The sequence below is a fragment of the Ctenopharyngodon idella genome, chromosome 6 (genome assembly GCF_019924925.1).
Source record: "Ctenopharyngodon idella isolate HZGC_01 chromosome 6, HZGC01, whole genome shotgun sequence".
In the NCBI taxonomy this organism is placed as follows: domain Eukaryota; kingdom Metazoa; phylum Chordata; class Actinopteri; order Cypriniformes; family Xenocyprididae; genus Ctenopharyngodon; species Ctenopharyngodon idella.
This window is the reverse complement of record NC_067225.1, coordinates 33,961,544-33,980,312: the sequence shown is the minus strand read 5'-3', so window position 1 is coordinate 33,980,312 and position 18,769 is coordinate 33,961,544. Positions and strand designations below refer to the sequence as shown.

The window sequence follows — 18,769 nt, the reverse complement described above, 5'->3', positions numbered from 1 at the left end:
GTTTGAGAGTCTGTTTATCTGTGCTGTCTGTGTACTTGATAGCTGCTGTCTCCTTCGCATACTAATGACCAACCGTGGGAAAAAGCTGTATAATTGTGTGTAATTTCTGTGTGTGTGTGTGTGTGTGTGTGTTTGCTAGAGGAGCGATTGAGGCAGAGGAAGGGAAAAATCAATACCAACCCATGGAGAGCAGCTAACTGTGTAATTGGCTTCAAAGTCATCAGGTTCACTGCTTTCCCCTAAAGTGAAATCAGCAGATAGTGTGTTAATAATGTATATACAGTATCAGCAGTTGAACGTCGACATGCGTATAACTCTGATACTTGCCTGAAACATGGGCGCCCTCATTTTAAAGTCAATACGACGTTGTTTTGCGTTCTTAATACGCGTTTCTGCACTTATTGTGCTCCTTTCCCTGCTCAATCCTCTAAACATTTAGTGATTCGCTCTTGTGGGATTTAATTAATTTTAAATTTGTTTGATTGTGTCTTTGCTTGGCTTCTCAAACCGTGATTAATTTGAAAGTCGTTCTTGGAGTTTAAACAACAAGGGACACGACGAATGTAACGGTTGGATAAATAGTGAAGAACTAATTATTCATGATGATCTTTTGAGGTTTTGTGTGTTCACACAATCGTCATCTAACACTATTTCCACGTTTACTTGGATAGTGAAAGCCTCTGGATGTTCTCTTTGCATATCGCTTAATGAAAGGTGTATTATAATGATGCATAAACAGCGATCAGAGAAAAGGTCTTGTGATTGATCTTTAATCGGCTTGTATGTTCACTGGTGTCTCAGACTGTTTCTCATCTGCGTTTTTATCCCGTTATTGGATTGCCAACTTTTTTTGCGGCCATTTGCTTGTTCACATGAAGCAATATTGAAATTCACAGTCATATTTACAGTGCACCTCTCACAACTCATCACACGTCTTGTCCTACTTTCAGAGGAGTTTTGAGAGTGTTTAACTTTATAACCATCAGTCATTTTCTCCAGACGACATGATTATTGGCTTTATTTTTATTATTTTGGTTTTAATTATTGAATAAATGTTACATATATTGTATTGAATATATATTATACAGGGCTCCAGACTAACATTTGAAAGAGCAGTGGCACCAGAAGGTGGCGCCAGCACCTGATTTGGTGTGTGATCATTACGGTAATTTAATCATATTACTATTGTTTTGCATTAATAAGTGCAGTTACTAATAGAGATGAACCGATATATCGGCCAATAATCTGTATCGGCCGATAAAAGCAAATTTTAATACTATCGGCTATCGGCCGATAGTTTAAAAACAGCCAATAGTCAGGGCCGATATATCCTAAAATTATCTAAATAAGTATTATTAAGTGTTAACAATGAGATTATGTGGTTTTTATAATCAATTAACACTGCTTTTGTCATTTTTTTACAAGATGGACAAAATTTGTCACCAAAAAAAGTCATTCGGTTTAACCAAAATTTCGGTTTTACCGAATGACACTTTTAGTTATACCGAATGACGATATTTTCAAACAATGCTAACGGGCTGATATCTAGCTAGCTAGCAAAATGGCAAACAAACACTTTATATTTAGTACAACTTTTTAAAATATGACAACATTTTCCATGTTTTATAGCGGTTGTACCGAATGACCTGATGTTTCGGGACATGCGTATGAGCAAGTGAAAACATGAATTTTTCAAATAGTTAAGAGAGAGTTAGTTACTTTGCTTCATGACCATGTGGTCCTGAATGATGTCACATCCTGTTACATGATATTGACCGCATGACTTGATCCAAAATGGTCCCTTTATATCGGTTACTCTGAATTTTCGCAATGGTTTTGTTTGCGATAAGCAGTCCTGAATAACAATAATATTCAGTGTTTTGCCAAGTCCAAATTTAAAATGTCAATTCAATCTTTGTGAGGAAAAGAATGGCGATAAATGGAGATGAGATTGTATCAGCACAAGCCCTAGTGACCGACAGTGAACCTTTGTCTGGACACTTACTCCTCATTGCGGTCAATCGGTGCCAGTTTGAGTGCCAGTCTGTGGCATATGCCAAGCTAATGCAATAATCCTGAATGCCTTTTTCTGTATCTTTATTTGAAACGGTTGTTTGAAGGTTTTGCTGCTCGCTCTGTCTCTCTCTCTCAGCTGAAGCAGCAGGAGGATGGATGAAAATAGACATGTTTTTCCACACCGTCGAGGGCTGAGAGAGTAGAAACTGTAGGAAGAAGAGGGAAAGGATGGGATACAGTGGTACCTGAGCAGATGGAGTGGCACAGCGTGAAGCGGCCAGTGCCAGGGATAAACACGTCACAGAGGGCACCGCTACTGAAACAGGCTCGATCAGCCATTTCAGATGATTACGTTAAATATATTATGGTGCATTTTTAATTTTGAGAACTGCATAAAACCATCTTAAATGATTTATTTGGGACGGGTGATGGTGCATATGTTCATGTGCAACTACTGATTCTCAAAATGTACTCGGTGGGTTGTCAATCTTGAAGAAGTCCTCTAAAATTAGGCTGGTTTAGTGGTCATGTCGCCTGGACTCTGATGCGTTTACTCTAGTTACTGTTAGACTGCATGTGGAAACCCTGAGAAGTTGATTCTCTCAATTGATTCCCTTTAAAGGATTAGTTCAATTTTAAATGAAAATTAGCCCATGCTTTACTCACCCTCAAGCCATCCTAGGTGTATATGACTTTCATCTTTCTGATGAACACAATCATTAATAAATATTCTGATGCATCCGAGCTTTATAATGTCAGTGAGCGGAATCAACAAGTATGAGCTGAAGAAAGTGTCTCCATCCACATCCATCCATCATAAACGCATTCCACGCGGCTCTGAGGGTTAATAAAGGCCTTCTGAAGCGAAGTGATGTGTTTGTATAAAAAAAAAAAAATCCATATTTAACAAGTTGTGAAGTAAAATATCTACCTTTTGTATTCAAATTACGAAAAAAACTGAACTGGTGTCACGTCAGTTAAGCTTTTCTGTAAGTTGAATAGGGAAGGTGTAGGACGTAGCGTAAGCTTTTTGAGCTTTGTTGTCCTGATAAAATGATTGGAACTGAAAGTTGAGATGCATTTCTACTTTAAACATTGTTTATTCTTCAGACATTCCTCTTTAAATGCAATAAGTATCAGCTATGTGAAGTGAACCACATTTGGTTTTCGATCACTGAAAATGTGGTCAAATTCAACAATTTGTACATGGAGTCACATTTGGGGTCTCAATATCTATGGGACTGAACTATATAGGGCCTTAAAAATGAAGATTCCAAAAGAAAAGTTTATTAAGAATGAGAATCTAGAAGGATATTAAGATATCTTGAATACTTTTAGAGATACAGACATGCAAACTTTGGAAAAGGAACATTTATGGCACTCAGACAGGTATGTTCAATGCAATTGAGATGATAGAAAAACACAAGATGTATTTCTAGTTTTAACATTATTTGTTCTTCAGATATTCCTCTTTAAAATAAAAGAAGTATCAGCTGTATGCAAAGTGACCCACATTTAGATTTTGACCACTGAAAATGTGTACAGTTGACCAATTTACTCATGGAGCCGCATTTAGATCTCCATATCTCTGGGATTGAACCATCGAGGGCCTTTAAAATGAAGATACCAAAAGAAAAGTTTAAGAACCAGAATCTAAAAGGATATTAAGATATCTTTAATACTTCTCGAGTTACAGGCATGCAAACTTGAGGCAAAAAACCACAAGAAGTGCTTTTTGCCATTGTTGAACGATCACCGTTGGCATATAATGAAACAAAGATTGATAAAGTCAACAGATTTTACTAATAGATCTACCAATCTCTGTGTGAAAATAAAATAATGATGCTGCCATCTTTCTAAAGTCATTTTTACGCCCCTCTAATTTAATCCAAATCTCAGGTGAAAATGGTCAGTTTAACCCCCTCTACAAAATAGTGGATTACTCAGTAAATATACATCTGTGACATTTAATATTTTGGCTTTCTACAGAAAAAATATTAACGAAATCAAAAATTTGAGCCAGGGTCCTCTGGTTGAGTTGACATGGAATGACCATATATGCGTATGTAATAGCACACACTGCTGTTTTGTTGTCTATCACTTTAAATGGTTGCACACTTTAAAGCAGGATGGATTCTGATTGGCTGTCAATGTATTTGTTTTTTAAAATTGCTCTGAAAGTGATTCCAAGGATATTCCTCAGTGTTTGTAATGTTATACTTGTGGTGTGGACTTCGCTATTAGAGTGATTATTAAAATTTATGGTTCTAGTTATCATTCTTGGGCATTTTAAGGATGAACAACACAATCAATCTGTAAACATACAGCACTGATTAGTGGCACTTGTTTGTCAGTGTTAATTGGCTGAGATTTGACTGGCCAGCAGAAGTCTTGATTGTGTTTCAGCTTGCGCCGACTCTGTTACAGAAATAGCCAACATTATTGGCTGTTATTTCGCCTACTACCTGTGTCAGCCTGAAAGGAACAGAAAGACATGATTGGCGTTCCTCTCGGTCTGAAGGCTGCACAAGCGCCTGTTCTGACGGAGAGAGAATGCAGGGGCGTGACGGGTGGAGTGTGTGTGTTCTGCCCTCCAAATACACACTCGGGTAATTGGGGTGTGTGTGTAATTGGGGTACGGGGCAGATGTGCACCACATGGGGCGGAGGGAGATCTATTCTCTCTTGGTGACAGAGCCTGTTGCCATGGAGCTCCTCGTCCTATTGGCGGAGGCCTCGTCCAATAGGGCGTCAGTTTCATCATTGAGAATTTTCTCTCTGTCTCAAACGGAGGGAAGTGGAGATTGCATAAGGGTTGTAATGGGAGCCAAATCAGCCCCAGATTTCAACCTGACACACTTATTTTTAGAGAATAAAAGATGGAGATAGGCTGAACGATATCTCTCCCACACAGAGTGAGTGATGCATCATGGTCTAGCAGAGCACTCTTTGTGTTATTCATGGTTTTAAGTTCCTGTTCTTCTTGGTCTGGGTCAGGATTATTATTAACTAAAACCATAAAAACATTTTCATCATTAAAAATACTAGTTGCAAAAGCAATATTTCTCATTTTTGTTTAGCGTAAGGTAAGCAGCAGGAAGATGTTAAGTTAACTAAACTATGTAGACTTTTAAAAACCTAATAAAAATGACAAAAACACATCTTTTTACGTCATAAATGGGTAACCTTAATGCAGTGGTGACTTCTATAGCAAATATGATTTTTGTATCCCCATTTGCTGTAATGGCAAAAGAAAAAATACACAATGACATTTCCAAAAAGGATTTTTTAAAATTATATTTAGTTCAATTACAGTCAGATACAGAGTCAAAAATATAGAGCAAATAATAATATTGTAAATATTATCTATAATATTACTTTATTATAGTATTATTATAATATTATTATATGATTCCCTTGTAATAATACAAGGGAACATAAATACTTTTGGGCAATTTTTGTTTTTGTGTGTTCTTATATTTGAAAGGTATGGAAGCTTGTTTTCACCGTGAAACAAAAATAAAGGTAATTGTGACTTATAAAGTCAGAATTGTGAGTTTATATTACGCAATTTTGACTTTATAACTTGCAATTGCGAGTTTAAATCTTGCAATTCGGACTTTTTTTCTCAGAATTGAGATGTAAACTTGCAATTGCGTGTTATAATGTCCAATTGTGAGGAAAAAAATACTGATGTCAGTTATAAAGTCAAAATTGCGAAATAACAAAGTCAGAATTGCTTAATAAAAACTTGCTAAATAAAAACTAAGAATTCTGACTTTATAACTCCCAATTCTGACTTTATATCTCGCAATTCTGACTTTGTAATTCGCAATTCTGACTTTGTAACTCACAATTCTGACTTTATAACTCGCAGTTGCAAGGAAAAAAAGTCAGAATTGTGAGATAAGAAGTTGCAGTTACCATTCCATTTTTATTTAGTGGTGGAAACAAGCTTCCATAGAAAGGGTTGCAGAAGTTGATATATAAAGGCTTTTTTAGTTATTCTTGTCTTGTGCATGTAAAAAAAGATTAATTAAGTAATTAAAGATTGTTTCTGGCAGTCAGAGGAGAGAAAGATGTCAAATTTACTGTCACTACCTCTGCCGTCGCAACTAGTTTCTTTTTGTAATTTAATAAATAACACAAAGTATAATGCTATAAATGTACATTTGTTTTATTAAAAATTAAAAACCCTGCTAGATTCAATGATATTAGTGGTGGAAAAGCATCATCACAGTCTGAAAAGGACGACCACTGCAAAATACAGTAAGAAGGATATTTGAAAAATCAACCTAGCAGGATACTGTGCATAAGTTGTATGTGGTGATATTGATTCAGGACATGATCTAGAGACGGGACCCCTCTGCAGACACACCTCTCTCTCTCTCTCTCTATAGGTTGTATTGCTCGTTCACCCTCTCTCTCGTCGTCAGGTCATGTGACGTCATCCTCCCCCTCCCAGCCCACTCGGTCCAGTGGGACCGACTCTGACTCATCTCTCCTCCGCTGTTCTTTCAATCCGTCCCTCCTTCTCTTCTCTCATTATTTGTTTCCTCGCTGGCCCCGTCCTTCTGTCTGCGCTGTCGTGCTCGATCTGTTGAAGCAGGGAATCCTTCTGTGACGCATTTTCTCTGCAGTTCAGCGATCTGACCATCAATGAGCGTACACACACAAGCACACACAAGCACACACAAGCACACACACAAGCACAAGCCCACACAGGCAGTGTTATAAAACCACAGCGCAGCATCAAGTCATTCAATTTCTTATTCTCTCTCTCATTCTTTTCTCATTTTCTCACTTTTTCTAATCACTCAGTTTCGGGTGAATCTCATGAAAACATCAATGTTTACAGTTATGCATTCAGACGATGCTTTTATCCAAAAGCAATATGTCTAAGAGCCAATTATATTTATAATATAGGTTTATTAGACAACTAGAATATACATGTTGTGCATTATGAAATGAAGTCTGTTTATTTGACCATTGAGATGTTTTTGCAGCGTGGCCTTATTTTGCAGTTGTTTTGGTCTTTAGCTTGATTTTTAAATGGTGTCTTAAACTGGCTTTCATATTTTTGCTTTTTTTTTCTCCATCATTAGTATTTAACATAATGCAAGACATTTAAAGCCAATAACACTATATATTATGAACAAAATCATGTGTCTTCACATCTTTTGTTAGGTGATGTTTCTCTGAGAGAGTCTGAGGTATCTCAACACAATGGAGGTGTGTCTCTTAACTGGGTCACTCTGTGTGTGTGTGTGTGTGTGTGTGTGTGTGTGTGTGTGTGTGTGTGTGTCATGTACCAGCACATGTGTGCACAGCTGCCCAGGTGTGTTGTATAATATGCCTGTGTGTTTGACAGACCTTCACTGGTTTATTTTTATCTGACTCCATTGAGATCATGTGGTCGGTTGGCCGGCCGAGTGATGCACTCCACTTTACACATGAAGACATTAGTCTTTGCTTCTCATATTCATGTTTAATATCTCTCTCTTGCTCTCGAACACAAGCGGCAACAGCTGATGTTGGCGTCTCCTTGGCAACAGAAGGAGAGAGAGAGTGACGGCTCATTCATGAACGCTGTTCTCCCTCATTCAGAGCTCTTCATCTTCTTCATGAGCTCCGAGTTGATTCTTGAGGACGGCCTCGTTGCTGCAGCGCCCGTGTGTGTGTGTGTGTGTGTGTGTGTGAATGATTGGTTGGATGGTGTCATGTGCTGCTGGTGACGTCTTTTCTGCAGTCGGGAATCCCAGCTATTCGAGCGCGCTCAGTTCACTCTCCCCCACCCGCCTGCTTCAGTCTCTCTGCAGTATGACGTCAGCACTGGAGTTTCCTCCGCTCGCTCTTTCAGTCACTGCTGCCGCCTTATGCGCTTTGACTCGTGTGCTCTTAAAAGCGTTTTGTGTGTGTGTGTTTATTTTTACAGCAGATGGCAAACTGTTCCTCTGTACGTATACACACACACACACACAGACACACACAGACACACACACTCACACTCTTGTACATCTATCTTTCATTGACAGAATGCAATCTCTATCTCCTTACACTAACCTTACACTCTAAAAAAAAAATGCTGGGTTAAAAACAACCCAAGTTGGGTTGAAAATGGACAAACCCAGTGAATGGGATGTTTTAACCCAGCGAATGGGATGGTTTTACCCAGCGAGTTTAATGAATATTAATTAAACAATAAACATTTATTAATTTGCTTATTAATAAATGTTCACCTTTTGATTATTATTGTTGTCTCTAGTAATTATGTGTCTGATTTTTAATTTCCAACATATTTTGGGTTCATTTTAAGCCAGACATATATTCATTTTTAAACAATAGTTGAGTTAAATAAAACTGTTCAGCATGTTGAACAAACATTTAACCCAACCATTGGGTTTGTCCATTTTTTAACCCAGCATTTTTGAGTGTACCCATCACAACTAAGTGCCTAACCTGAACCCTTGCCCTAAACTGACCCTTTACCCAACTATAACCTTTATCCCTAAAACCAAGTCTTGACCCTCAAACAGGCATTTAAAGGGCTCTCAGAAAATGAGGACTGTCCTCACTTTACTGTCTTGGTCCTCACTCCGCTGGTCTAAAACTCAAACCGGTTCACAAAAGTAGTTGTATAAGTGTGTACACACACACACACACACACACACACACATGCACTCCAGTCGTTCCTGTCTTTATTGATAACATCACATTCATCGTCCTGTCTCTGCAGTATGTAGTGTGCATACTCTGTGCAGTATGTGAATTTTCTGCTTGCAGAAACCAGGATGACCTACATTTGCCCAAATGTGCTTTACACTGCATTGAGATACTGTACCTCACAATGCAATGCGTTTATCTTCCATATCGAGTGTGACGAATGAACAGGAAGCGATATCATCATCCTTCATCACTTTATATGATCGGACTGTAAACAGTCTGTGCAAAAATTGGATTAAAAATGTCATTTCAATAGATGCAACATTGTTTTTATGTTTGTAAATGTTATGTTTTGTTTATATGTGATGTTTTATGTTTCATTTTGTTGTTTTTCTGTGTACTGGATACTTCTGTCATCAAGACAAATCTCTTGTGTGCTTGACACTTGTCCATTAAAGCTCATTCTGATCTTGCTTCTGTTGATTAGGTCATGTGACAGCCATGCTAATTATTGCATTCTGCTGTTTTTAAACTAGTAGGCGATATACAGTATATACTGCACATTCTTCAGGAAGTAGTGAGCTAGTATTTCATGCCAAACACAGTCTATGACTTCACGTTTACAGATATGCTTTCTGTCCCACACAAGAGAGATTCATACTAGTGTTGTCAAAAGTACCGGTACTTTGGTACCAAGTCGGTACTGAAATTTTGAAAATGTGACGATACCCGCATTTCTGTAGTACCGGTAGTATCAAGAATCCAGGTATATTCGGTACCCACTGATAGGGCTGTGCCAGTATTTACATGAATATGACACGAGTGAAGCACAAAGCTTTGTTTACAAAAGAAATAATAGGTTAGCAATTAAATGTGACATCACAGCCATGGAAACATTTTGGATCATGCCGAATGAGAGAGGTATGAGAGTCCATAAATTTAAGCTTTGTATTCTGTTTTGCGAATCGCGATCTGTCACCCGAATATCAGAGAATTTAACAATATTCCATTAGTTATTCCACTGAACATTCTTTTCCCAAATCTTCACTCACGCAGGGGATTATAACGTTTCTTCCTTTCGTTCGCTTTTAGGCCTATTATAGGCTATTCGCATTCTTTACTGTGGTAAAGTAGAAAAAAACACAATAGGACAGAAACCTTTTTGCTTGCACGTTAATTTCTGTTTAACACAGTTTGTGCTTGTAATTAGACTTCATAAGGCGCGTCAAGTTTATTTGTATAGCGCGTTTCACACACGCTTTTACTTTAGATTTTTTTTCTGGCAGTGCTGAATCAAATATAGCCTGAATGTGTGAAGATAAAACTCGCTCTTCAGACCTTTTACAACAAGTGTCAGTTCCTTGTAACATCAGGAGATAACATGAAGATATTATTAAAGAGAAATGGTCTCTTTCCTGCTCGTGTCCCACATCCCTCTCAAAGAGCAGAGCGGCTATATGACGCATCTTTGTGTGGAAATAAAAAAACGAATGTTTTTAAATATTTAACTTAGGTTACCATTATTTACCGATGTTTATTTCATAGTTTTACAGGCTGTAGTGTGTTGTTTCACTGACGGAATAGCTAAAATAAACACAAACGTCTGTTACCCCTGTTGAAAAAAACAGCATATGCTGGTTAAGGTAGGTTTTGACGCTGGTATGCTGGTTTGAGCTGGTCCATGCTGGTCCAGGACCTGCATAGGACCAGCATAAACCAGCTCAAACCAGCATACCAGCTTCAAAACCTACCTTAACCAGCATATGCTGTTTTTTTCAACAGTACAAAATGGATGTTTGAGCATTTATTTATTGAGGTAGCCTATATATACACACACAAACATACACACATGCTCCAAATCATATTTAATATGTTTTTAAAATAGGCTATATAAAATAGTAAAATAGTTCCAACAGATTTTGCTGTGGTACCGAAATTGGTACCAAAAACCGTAAAATTTTCATGGTATTGGTACCGATGACTGGAATTTTGGTACGGTGACAACACTAATTCATACCACCAGCTGCTGTATTCACTCTTAAACGCCTGTATCTAGCTTTAATCAGTTTATATTGTGTGTTTCGTCTCATCTGACCGGTGTGTTTCTCTCCAGCAGGTGGAGCTGTGATGTTTGTGTGTGTGTGAGAGCGTCGTACAGGATGCAGGGAAACTGAGAAGACACTCTTTCACCATGACGTCCCCCCCGCCCTCTTCTCAGCCATAGAAACACACACACAGCGAAGAACACACACCATCACACTACAGCCCCTGGTGTGTCAGGTAAAAAAAACTCAAATACTGATCACGTGATCACATGATACTTGATCACAAATTTTACTACTATTGAGCCGTCACTCATGTTGCTGCATCTCCTCACTTTCTTGTCATCCGTCCGTCTGTTTCTCAGCCCGCTGTCTGGGTTTGTAAGGTGTGCGGGTTTGCGCTTTAAGGGAAAATGTCAGTGGTCTTCCCTCCCGACGGGATGAAGGAGGGCGACGGCACACTGCCCGCTGACGCTCCCGCTGGCATCCGTGGCAAAAGCAGCCCGTCCGCGCCCTCTAAAGACACCAACGCAGACAGCACAGATCCTGACGACAACCTTTCCCAGGATGCACAGGTAACCGCCGCAGCTTTCAGAAACATTAGGAAGGAGACTTTCTTCGAAGCTTTACTGTAATCAAAGCAAAAACTGTAATTTATTGCTGTGATCAAAGCTGAATTTTCAGCATCATTACTCCAGTCTTCAGTGTCACATGATCCTTCAGAAATCATTCTAATATGATGATTTGATGATCAAGAAACATTTATGATTATTATCAATGTTGAAAACAGTTTAATTTTTTTGTGCAAACCGTCATAAATTTTATTTTTCAGGATTCTTTAATGAATAGAAACCTCAAAAGAACACTTTGAATGTCTTACTGTCACTTTTGAGCAATTTAACGTGTCCTTGCTGAAAAAATTTTCGTTTATTACTGACCAGACTTTTGAATGACTGTGTACGTAGTTAGACTTCGGCATTAATGAGCATAAAATAGGTTAAAACTTAATTTAGGTTAGGTTAAAACCTAAATTAAAAGCACAATGCAATGCAAAACGATCTAATCTGCCACAGAACAGGATATAAGTGAACTAAATCAAAAGAAATGTGATTAAATTGTGACCAGTCACCGCACCAGAAATGTACATTTCCCTCGATACGTTCATGTGAAATTTAACCTAAAATCTTGATGTTGAATATAATGTTATGTGTCAACCTCCTGTCTGTGAAGTGTCTGTCATCAGGTTTTGTTTGGTGCTGAAGTTCATCATTAATGAATGATTAAAATGGTCACTAATAAACATTGTGTTTTTTTTCTCTACAGCGGCGCTGTCAGAATCACGGCCACACTAGGAAACGAGCCAAGGTAAGACCTGCGCTCGACACACTCCTGCTGATACAGCTAGACGTGAATATGACGGACGAGTGTAGAAATCTAATGAACAACAGGACACTTTAGTGGTCAGCTTTTTTGGATGTATGTTCATTCACATGTCTTCCATGTAATCTTGTGTGTAAGTTCTGAAATATTGGAGATCCTCGTTTGTTTGTTTGTTTTTTAAATTGTCTATTTATTAGTTTTTTGGTCACACTACAAGAAGGTACCATTATTAAACATTAGTTAATGCATTAACAAACAATTAACAAGCATTAACAATCAGTTCAGGTCCATGAAATAATATTAACAAATACAATTACAAATACAGTCTCATTTTTGATAATAATATATTAGTAAATGTTGAAATGAATGTTAACTAAGATTAATTAAATGCTTTAGAAGTATTTTTCTCGTTTAGTTAATGTTAACTAATGCAGTTATTATTATTGTAAATTGTATTATTGTTAAGTGTTACCAGTTTTTTTTTAATAGAACAAATCAAGATAAACGGCAATTAATAGTGTCAGAGGAAAATAAAAACTGTCCCTTTAAGGGAGATTCTTGTTTTTCCTGCTGTCTTTGTCATTGCTGCTGGGAAACGAAGACGGGATTCTCTTCCTGTCGACCTCTCACTCACTTCTGTTGCCTTTGCACTAGTTGGCAAACCTGCTGAGTGTGATGATGGTCCTTTGCAGATGTTGTACAAACACACACACACACTCTCTCTCTTACACACACACGCTCAGTTCATTCAGATAAGATTTAAGTCTCTTACCAACTAAATTAAACATTTCCAAAGCGTTAGCTTTCATGATGTAACACTAGTGAAACAGAATATTCAGAATGAGATAATGTTGGCCTGAATGAAAATCTGATTGGGTGGTTAAAACATATTTAACTCCTCATGGGATTTTCTACTTAGGTTTTCTGAAAGTGATTTTGGTCTGAATGAAGCAGATGCATTGCACACTTTCTCATTAATGAGTTTCTCATTAGTTATTACATCTCATTAATACGATCCAGGCAGAATATGATTCCCCCCCGTCACAGTCTTGTTTGCGTCAGCAGAAAAGATGAAGTTATTACTTCTTTTTGATTTAGAATATTGTGCATGATTCATCGGTGCACAGTATTCTACAGAAAACATCTGCATTCATAACCTTTCATTAAAACATAATAATCTTTTCTGCTGAACTGGCATGTGAAATTTAAGTAAATTTATTTGTTGAATAATTAGCTAATGGAAGGCAGTGGCATCAGTGTTCACAGTTTTACAGTTCCTTTTGCCTGAAATATAACTTGTTTATTCCCATAATGCATCTTTCAGGTATGAGATTTGAATTTGTTGTTAATGTCTGTGAACTTTCTCTGTCCTGTATCTCTGTCTCAGTCGAATGCGAAGCTCAAGCTGGTGAGGAGTCTTGCAGTATGTGAAGAATCATTGGGTCCGTTTTCAACCGACGGTCCTCCAGAATCACAGGTAGTGTCACACAGTCAGTACGGCACTCAATATCAGAACCCTGGTGGCTTTATCAGGGCCGTGTTTATAAGGAATCATGCGTTATTTGGGATGTTTGTTTTTACCAAAACTCAGAGACCCTCATGTTTTAAAAAGTCAAGTCAGCTTTATTTCTGTAGCACTTTATACGAGACAGAATGTTTCAAAGCAACTTCACAGTGATAAACAGGAAAAGAGCAGAATCAGTGATGCAAACTTCATCAGATACGAGACATTCTGTTGATTCAGTTCAAAACGGTTTCAAGTGTAGCCTGTGCATAGTGTGTCTTGGCAAATAAATCTGAAGAACCCGTGTAAGATCTCACTAGAATTGATTCTGTGATGTTTTATGAAAAAATTAATGTGTATACATTTATATACATTATATGTATGTCTGTATGTATATACACACACATATATAAAATATATAAATGTAATAAATATACACACACATATTATTTGTAAACAAACTTTTATGTTAGATGCTAATCGATTTGACACATTTTTATTTATATATATATATATATATATATATATATATATATATATATATATATATATATATATATATATATACACACACACACATACACACACACACGAATATTTAGTATTCATTAATTTTTTTTGTTCAATCTAACTCCACCCATGAAGGACATTATTCAGCTTCACATCAGCTGTCCGTCCGATAAAGAGGAGGAGAAATCCTCAAAAGACGAGTACGAGAATGAGGAGAGGGAAAAGAAGGATAAAACTCCACGCAAGATGCTCTCACGCGGTAAGACGCTTACATTCTACTGTTATTGTTTATCTCCAACTTTTGACCAACCAATATTGGTTTTTTGGTGGCCACTGCTGATGTTGAAAGCGGTGGCCATTGAGTCAATATACCTATATATGTGATATCACACTATTCTGTTCAAATAAAGAAATAGTTCAAAACATGAATAAATCAATCAAAATAAAGGTCTTCGGTAGCACTTTATTTTACAGTGTCCTTGTTACACGTTACTTGTAGTTACTGTAGTGATAACTATAAATTATGCATAAGTACATGTGACTAACCCTAAACCCTAATCCTAATCTAACCCTATAGTAAGTACATGTAGTCAATTATTATTACTCAGTACTTAAATGTATAATTACACTGTAACACTGACACCTTTAAAGAAAGTGTAACGCAAATCCGCTTCCAACACTTATCAGCGAACAAAATCTTATCAGTCGATGCCGATAATTAAAAAATGCCAAATATTGGCCTTGAGATAATTAAAAAAAAAAAAAAAAAAAATATTGGCCAATATATTGGCCTTGAGATAATTAAATACCAAATATCGGCCGATATATTGGACTTGCCGATAATTAAAAAATGCCAAATATCGGCCGATATATTGGCCTTGAGATAATTAAAAAACAAAAAACAAATATCGGCCGATATATTGGCCTTGAGATAATTAAATAAATACCAAATATCGGCCGATATATTGGACTTGCCGATAATTAAAAAATGCCAAATATCGGCCGATATATTGGACTTGCCGATAATTAAAAAATGCCAAATATCGGCCGATATATTGGCCTTAAGATAATTAAAAAAACAAAACAAATATCGGCCGATATATTGGCCTTGAGATAATTAAAAAAATACCAAATATCGGCCGATATATTGGACTTGCAGATAATTAAAAAATACCAAATATCGGCCGATATATTGGACTTGCTGATAATTAAAAAATGCCAAATATCGGCCGATATATTGACCTTGAGATAATTAAAAAAAAAAAACAAATATCGGCCGATATATTGGCCTTGAGATAATTAAAAAAACAAAAACAAATATCGGCCGATATATTGGCCTTGAGATAATTAAAAAAACAAAAACAAATATCGGCCGATATATTGGCTTTGCGATAATTAAAAAATACCAAATATCGGTCGATTATATTGGACTTGTCGATAATTTAAAAATAATACCAAATATTGGTTGATATATTGGCCTTACAATAATTTAAAAAAAAAATAAAATAAAATATTGGCAGATATATTGGACTTGACGTCCACTAGCTAAAACTAGTTCTGGGTATCAAGATATAATATAATATGTGCAGTGTTTGTCACAAGTCATGATGCATCAAAATATTAAACTATAAAAATGAATTCTGCTCCATTGATTGAAGCTTCATTAGTTTTAGTTGTGATGTTCACATTGATCTGATGTCTTTCTGTTCTCTTCCAGACTCCAGTCAGGAATACACTGATTCCACAGGGATTGATGTGCATGAGTTCCTGGTGAACACACTGAAAAACAACCCCAGGTACAACAGCCGTCATCCGTCCGTCCGTTCTAGACACAACAGTGATATTAGACTCCTGCGGGTGTCTCGGACACACTCCCCCGTGCTGCATTCATCGACAGCCGTCGTCTCTAGTTACACTCGGGTTTTCCTTTGTCAGTCTCAGTTTGGCTGCATCACGATTCACATACTATCCATCCTAAATAGTAGGTGTCCAGATGTTGTACTGTTTCCAATGGATTTTTGCTACAGAGAGAAAGAATATATGTTCTCTATCAACTTTCAGTTGTGAAGTTAGTAATGCATTTTAAGATCATTTCTAATGTTTGCATGAGTATTATGATATTAAGTGGTCAGAAGTATCAAGTGTGTAAAATTATGTAGTTCCACATGTATCCATCACCAGCGTCGTATTTGATTTGTTTTTTCTGTTCTTCTGCATCAGTTTTAAGTCTAAAATGATTTTAATTTTTTTTTATTTATTTATTTTTTTTCCCACTGTTTTAGAGATAGAATGATGCTGCTGAAGCTGGAACAGGATATACTGGAGTTCATAAACGATGAGAAGTAAGTCTATATACAGTACCGGTCAAATTACAATTTTTTTGTTTTTGAAAGAATCCTTATTAAATCCCTTTATTTAATCAAAAGTACAGTAAAAACAGTAAAAATTTTGAAATATTATTACAATTTAAAATAACTGTTTTCTATGTTAATATACTTTAAAATGTAATTTATTCCTGTGATCAAAGCTAGATTTTCAGCATCATTACTCCAGTCTTCAGTGTCACATGATCCTTCAGAAATCATTCTAATATGATGATTTATTATCAACAGAAACAGTTGTGCTTCTTAATATTTATTTTTTTTTATAACCTGTGACACTTTTTTCAGGATTCTTTGATGAATAAAATGTTAAAAAGAACAACATTTATTTTAAATAGAAATCTTTTGTAACAATATACACTACTGTTTAAAAGTTTGGGGTCAGTAATTAAAAAAAAAAAAAAAAAAAAAAAAAAAAATGTAAGAAATTAATACTTTTATTCAGCAAGGATGCATTAAATTAATAAAAAAGTGATATTTATATTGTTGGAAAAAAATTCTATTTTTAATAAATGCTGTTTTTAAAAATAAATAAATAAATTATTCGTCAAAGAATCCTGAAAAAAGTATCATCAGTTATAAAAAAAATTAAATTATTTTTTATAGTATATTAAAATAGAAAACCATTATTTTATTTTAAAATAATTATTATTTTATATATATATACACATATTCTCACACACATACATGTACACAAACATTTGTACTTTATCGTGTAGTTGATATTTGTTGCCCCCTTTTGGTGGTTTGAGGGCATTGCAGTAAAATGGTTGTTTTACACTAAACAGGACTTTATTTATTTGCATGAAATTAAATTTAATACAGAATGGTGTTGTTGCTGCGGTAAATGCATTGTATTTTCTTTGTGCTAAGGATGTTTGTGCATCTATATTTTCAGTAATCAGTATAAGAAGTTCCCTCAAATGACCTCATATCACCGCATGCTGCTGCATCGAGTCGCTGCCTATTTTGGCATGGATCACAACGTGGACCAAACGGGCAAAGCGGTCATCATCAACAAGACCAGCAACACACGCATGTAAGACGACGGTGAATTCACTCTGATCCCACGGGAATGATTGTAACGCATCGTCTGTGACAATCTCTCTGTGTTTCAGCCCTGAGCAGAGGTTCTCCGAGCACATTAAAGATGAGCGCAACATGGACTTCCAGAAGAAGTTCATCCTGAAGAGAGATGACGCTAGCATGGATAAGGATGATAATCAGGTTTGTGTGCTGCTCCGTTTTACTCTATCATCAAGTTTTTGTTGTGCTTCTGAATTCCTCGTCATCTCTCTCCCGGCCAGATCCGGGTACCGCTGCAGGACGGCCGTCGCAGTAAGTCCATCGAGGAGCGAGAGGAGGAGTACCAGCGGGTCAGAGATCGCATTTTTGCACGAGAAGTAAGCACCTACTCCAGTGTTTCAGGAACACAGGCTGTGCTGAACCCTCTGGTGCTCCTCACTTAAGGGTCACGCTCACTCCTTTTTTTTTCTTTTTTTTTTTTCAGTAAAATCAATGTAGTATATTTTTATAATATTTTTTTATTCAATATTATGTATTTTGAGGGAATTTTATGGTACTAAATAATATGTATGCAATAATTATGACCCATTTGTTTCCACAATTTTTACAATACAGTACATTTAATCAATGCATTTTTTTTTTTCTTTTTTCCCAAATAACCTCTTCATTGTTGTGCTTCTTTGTTTCTGCGTCGTGTCTGATTTGTAGATTGTAGCCCCAAAATCCCAATTTTTTTTTTTTTTTTCCTCAATTTCTTTGGCGGACATTTTTGACTGCAAAGAGCACAAGTGTGATATATATATATATATATATATATATTTTTTTTTTAGAACCATTTAACCTTTTTAAATCATGTCCACGATAATTTATATATAAAATTTGTGCTTACAAAGAAAAAAATGTCGGTGTAAAGTGACCGAAGAACACCAGAGGAATGGTTCACCCAAAAACACACATGATGTTGTCCATATGCTGATCAAATCAGTTCAATTCATGTTTACTTGTACAGCGGTTTCACAGTACATGCATGTTTCAGTGATACAGTTTTGAAGCCGCTATTTTTTCTTCTTTGGAACATAAAGTTTTTGATTTTGGACAATTAATAGTTCATAGTGACCACATTTGTCAAGCTCAAAAAATACCCAGTAAACAGCCCTACAGAATCAATAAGTTTATTCATAATTCATAAAACCATGTTTAATTACTTTTAAATCAGTGCAGAAGATGGGATTGATCGAGGCAAAGCAA

At 36.4% G+C, this 18,769-nt stretch overlaps 2 protein-coding genes across 14 annotated transcripts in view; both read left to right on the top strand.

Moving 5' to 3' along the window:
* LOC127513884 (neurexophilin-2) overlaps window positions 1-18,769 on the top strand; it is a 201,389-nt gene that overhangs the window by 13,362 nt on the left and 169,258 nt on the right. The window lies entirely within an intron of this gene.
* The window catches only part of LOC127513881 (R3H domain-containing protein 2), a 56,020-nt gene that overhangs the window by 19,340 nt on the left and 17,911 nt on the right, over window positions 1-18,769 (top strand). For 8 of the 12 annotated variants that reach the window (XM_051896017.1, XM_051896011.1, XM_051896012.1 and 5 more), the window contains 10 exons: window positions 10,792-10,958; window positions 11,086-11,295; window positions 12,044-12,085; window positions 13,488-13,577; window positions 14,250-14,373; window positions 15,832-15,910; window positions 16,397-16,456; window positions 17,394-17,534; window positions 17,614-17,722; window positions 17,803-17,898. In XM_051896017.1, coding sequence (XP_051751977.1) covers window positions 11,134-11,295; window positions 12,044-12,085; window positions 13,488-13,577; window positions 14,250-14,373; window positions 15,832-15,910; window positions 16,397-16,456; window positions 17,394-17,534; window positions 17,614-17,722; window positions 17,803-17,898 — 903 coding nt within the window. In that variant the 5' untranslated portion in view covers window positions 10,792-10,958; window positions 11,086-11,133. The remainder of the gene's footprint in view (window positions 1-10,791; window positions 10,959-11,085; window positions 11,296-12,043; window positions 12,086-13,487; window positions 13,578-14,249; window positions 14,374-15,831; window positions 15,911-16,396; window positions 16,457-17,393; window positions 17,535-17,613; window positions 17,723-17,802; window positions 17,899-18,769) is intronic. The other 4 variants (XM_051896014.1, XM_051896013.1, XM_051896018.1 and 1 more) reach the window with 2 other exon arrangements.